At 37.0% G+C, this 3153-nt stretch overlaps 1 protein-coding gene across 1 annotated transcript; it reads right to left on the bottom strand.

Annotated features, from left to right (window-relative positions):
* Positions 1-447: 447 nt before the first annotated feature.
* On the bottom strand, positions 448-2862 carry LOC131052066 (probable pectate lyase 22). Its single transcript, XM_057986646.2, has 5 exons — positions 2697-2862; positions 1630-2260; positions 1330-1433; positions 1092-1224; positions 448-1009 (listed from the first exon to the last, which is right to left on the bottom strand). The coding sequence occupies exons 1-5, from the start codon at positions 2849-2851 to the stop codon at positions 788-790; spliced, it is 1245 nt and encodes a 414-aa protein (XP_057842629.1). The 5' UTR covers positions 2852-2862; the 3' UTR covers positions 448-787.
* Positions 2863-3153: the final 291 nt, after the last annotated feature.

Below are 3153 nucleotides of genomic sequence, written 5' to 3'. Positions count from 1 at the left end.
TTTGAATTATAGATAATATGGTTGGTTTTGTGTAAGAACCGGTTTCCTCCGTGGGGTGCCATAGCCATAAAGGACCCAAGGCCACTAGAATCTTCTTGGAGTGAGAATGACTATTCCAAGTACTCAAGATTAAGATAGGTATTGGAAAACCTTGATGCTATAAGATATTGAAAATGCTTTATATATGATTTGCCAATATTATGGTTAAATTAAGTGGTTATGTTATTCTATTTATTGTGTTGTTAATTTACTTTGTAGATATATAATGTGGAGAAATATATAATGTGGTTAGCCAATATTAAGCTTAAAGACACTTTACCTTTAATTAATGAACTTCGCATTAAAATTTAATCTATTAATTCCACTGCAAATAATTAATTAAGTCTTGGAAAAAAGTGTCATTACAAGATCAAATATAAATATTAAAGAAGGGAAATATATTTAAGAGTGTCTTACAATTTAATAATTTCAAATTTTCCAAATATTAATTTAATAAAATATTTCTTTTAAAAATTATTATTGAATGGCAAGCAAGATAATAAACACCATGGTGACATGACCTTCAACTACGCTTGCAATTTAATAAAGAGAAGCTCATATATTCCAATTTAGTAGAAGACTGTAGTTTCCACAAAACAACTAAAATAGCTAACTATTAACTAATAAACCTAGTTATATTTGATCATACTGTCTGGAGAGAGACAGATTCATAAATTCAGTACGCTAATGCTCACCAAGTACATATTCGAAGGATTCCTCACAGTTTTCTATAATGCACGTATTTTGTCTAACAGCTGGAACCTTTTCTGCAGGTGAGGACACCTGACGTCGCAGTGATAGAGCCCACAATAGAGGAAGGCCTTGCCGCCATACTCGAAGCTTTGGCATACGTTGACGATGCTCCAGCTCCTGATGCTCTGAAGAACGCCCCGTTTAACATCAGATCTCCCTCTGATCTCCAATTCCAATTGCTCCACGTACTTTCTGGTGCATCTTCATGCTTTGTCACCTGCACACCAGCCATACCATAATTATTCTACATCCATTATATACTAAAGATATAAGATAAATTATTTGTATAGGTTTTTCACCTCCTTGGTTGAGTCAGAGGCAAGGAATCTGTTGCCTTGGCTGTTAATGGTGGGGTTTGCACTTCCCCCGATTGCGTACATTTCCCAGTGGGTGTAATCATTGTTCACTACATGGAAGTATCCATGTCGGCATCTGCATCACAACATTAATTTTTTTTAAGGTTTAGATTGTGAACAGACGGATAAACATTAGCTTTTGAGTAAGAAATACAGAGTTCTATCTAGATTTTATTCATACCTAGGCATACGCTGAACAAGCCCTTCTCCAAAATGGTTGAATGCAACTGTTACTTGCATTTTAACGTCTTGGGTATAGTCATCGCTGTGTCCCAGGAGCATCACCTGCAAAACACCACTAAATATTTAACTCGAGCAATAGCTTTTTTATTAACTTAAATAGTCACCAACATTATTTCAAAAAAAAATTCTGATTATGGGCTTTTACTACCCGGTACTAAGATCCTGTCACTGAGACACAACACTGAATTCTTTGTAAAGAAAAATGAATTTATTTCAGAGCAAAGAAATAGTTGAGTACCTTGTCATGGTGAGTGAAAAAGCTGTTTGAAATGGTGATAGCAGTGGACCCTCTGATGGCGTCGATCAGTCCATCTGTACAGCTTGACAATGAACAGTGGTCTACCCAAATCGCACTTGATCCAAAGATGGAAATCCCATCTCCATCACTTCTGGTTCTATACCCATAATGGGTGGGTGAGCTCCTCACATTTGTATTTCCAGCAGGTTTACAGTCATGGATATGAATTCCATGAATGATGATGTTGTTCACATACTGAATTGTGATGCAAGCTCCATTTGCTATATGAACATTGGCACCTCTACCATCAATGGTCTTGTAACTGTTCATGATAAGCTCCTCCTTGAGCTGAATAACCATATCTCTTTGGAAAATAATCCAGAGAGGCTCGGTTTGAATAACAGCGTGGCGCAGAGTGCCAGGTCGAGGATTGACAGGGTCATCGTCACTGGGATCTGTAACTATATAAAATCTGCCATTCTGGCCTCCAATGGCGTTTTTGCCAAAGCCAATGGCACAATCAGCCAGCCTCTTTCTGTTATTAACCCAGTTAGGATCACAACGCCAACAGTCGTCGATGGGGTTCCCTGTTCCGCACGAACTCAGCTTTCTTTTCGAAATATTTAAGCTCCTGCACAGTATCTCTTGAAATTCTCAAATAATCTCAAACACCTAGAACGTATCTTAGATGTAAAAAAATAGATTGAGCTGACTAAATTACAAAATCACTTTTCTTATATTGAATCTATTTCTACAACAACATTTATAAACTATCGAAGCGTATGACAATATGGGTAATACAAAATTGATCTATAACAGCTGCGTACCAACGACAGTTACAAGAATAATACCATAGAAAATGTAGTAAAGAAAGAATAGGGCCAACAACGTGAGGATAAGTAGATGCATGTTTAATAAGACTTGCAATTTAGCATCAACCCACATTAGAAGTAAGCCTAATTTTTAACAAATCATAGTCCAAAATGTGATAAGATGTTGAATTTCGTTCTCATACAATGTTTCTTAAATGCTCTAAAATGTTTTAGACTCAAAGCCCGCATGCTTACCTTTCTACCATTTGAGCCACAAGCTCCGGCTTCTCAACATGATATTCAACCGCATTTTCTGTCTCCGTCATATTCACAGAAGTTCCAAATATCGACTGGAAGAAGAAGATAGCAACTAAAAGAAGCAACAACTGTAAGGACCCATTGCTGGCCATTTTGGATGAGTAAAGACCTGCAATGGTTATACGACATGTTATGGCTCTAGCACCCCTTATATAGAAATTTAGCCTTGCTAAAAGCTGTAGAACACAACAAACCGTGAGCCCCACTGGTTGACAATATGGTTATATGCACGTTATTACGTTGCTAATCTTACGGTGGTAATGGACATGAATGGCATCTAGGATTATACTATAGTTGTTGACCTTACCTATACTTGAAAAACAATACCCATAAATTATAGCCGATATTTGACTTGCCAGTCGTGAGGTGACATAACAGTATCAATTCTTTCCCC

The sequence above is a fragment of the Cryptomeria japonica genome, chromosome 3 (genome assembly GCF_030272615.1).
Source record: "Cryptomeria japonica chromosome 3, Sugi_1.0, whole genome shotgun sequence".
Taxonomy (NCBI): domain Eukaryota; kingdom Viridiplantae; phylum Streptophyta; class Pinopsida; order Cupressales; family Cupressaceae; genus Cryptomeria; species Cryptomeria japonica.
Note: the sequence above shows the minus strand (reverse complement) of the source record. Positions and strands in the feature narration are given on the sequence as shown.

Bases quoted from the DNA above. Each gene is read 5' to 3' on its own strand.
- LOC131052066 (XM_057986646.2), bottom strand. From the start codon at position 2,851: ATGGCCAGCAATGGGTCCTTACAGTTGTTGCTTCTTTTAGTTGCTATC. The intron at 1,434-1,629 runs GTACTCAACTAT...GGTGTTTTGCAG, and splicing joins TTTTCACTCACCATGACAAG to GTGATGCTCCTGGGACACAG. The intron at 1,010-1,091 runs GTGAAAAACCTA...GCTGGTGTGCAG, and splicing joins CCTCTGACTCAACCAAGGAG to GTGACAAAGCATGAAGATGC.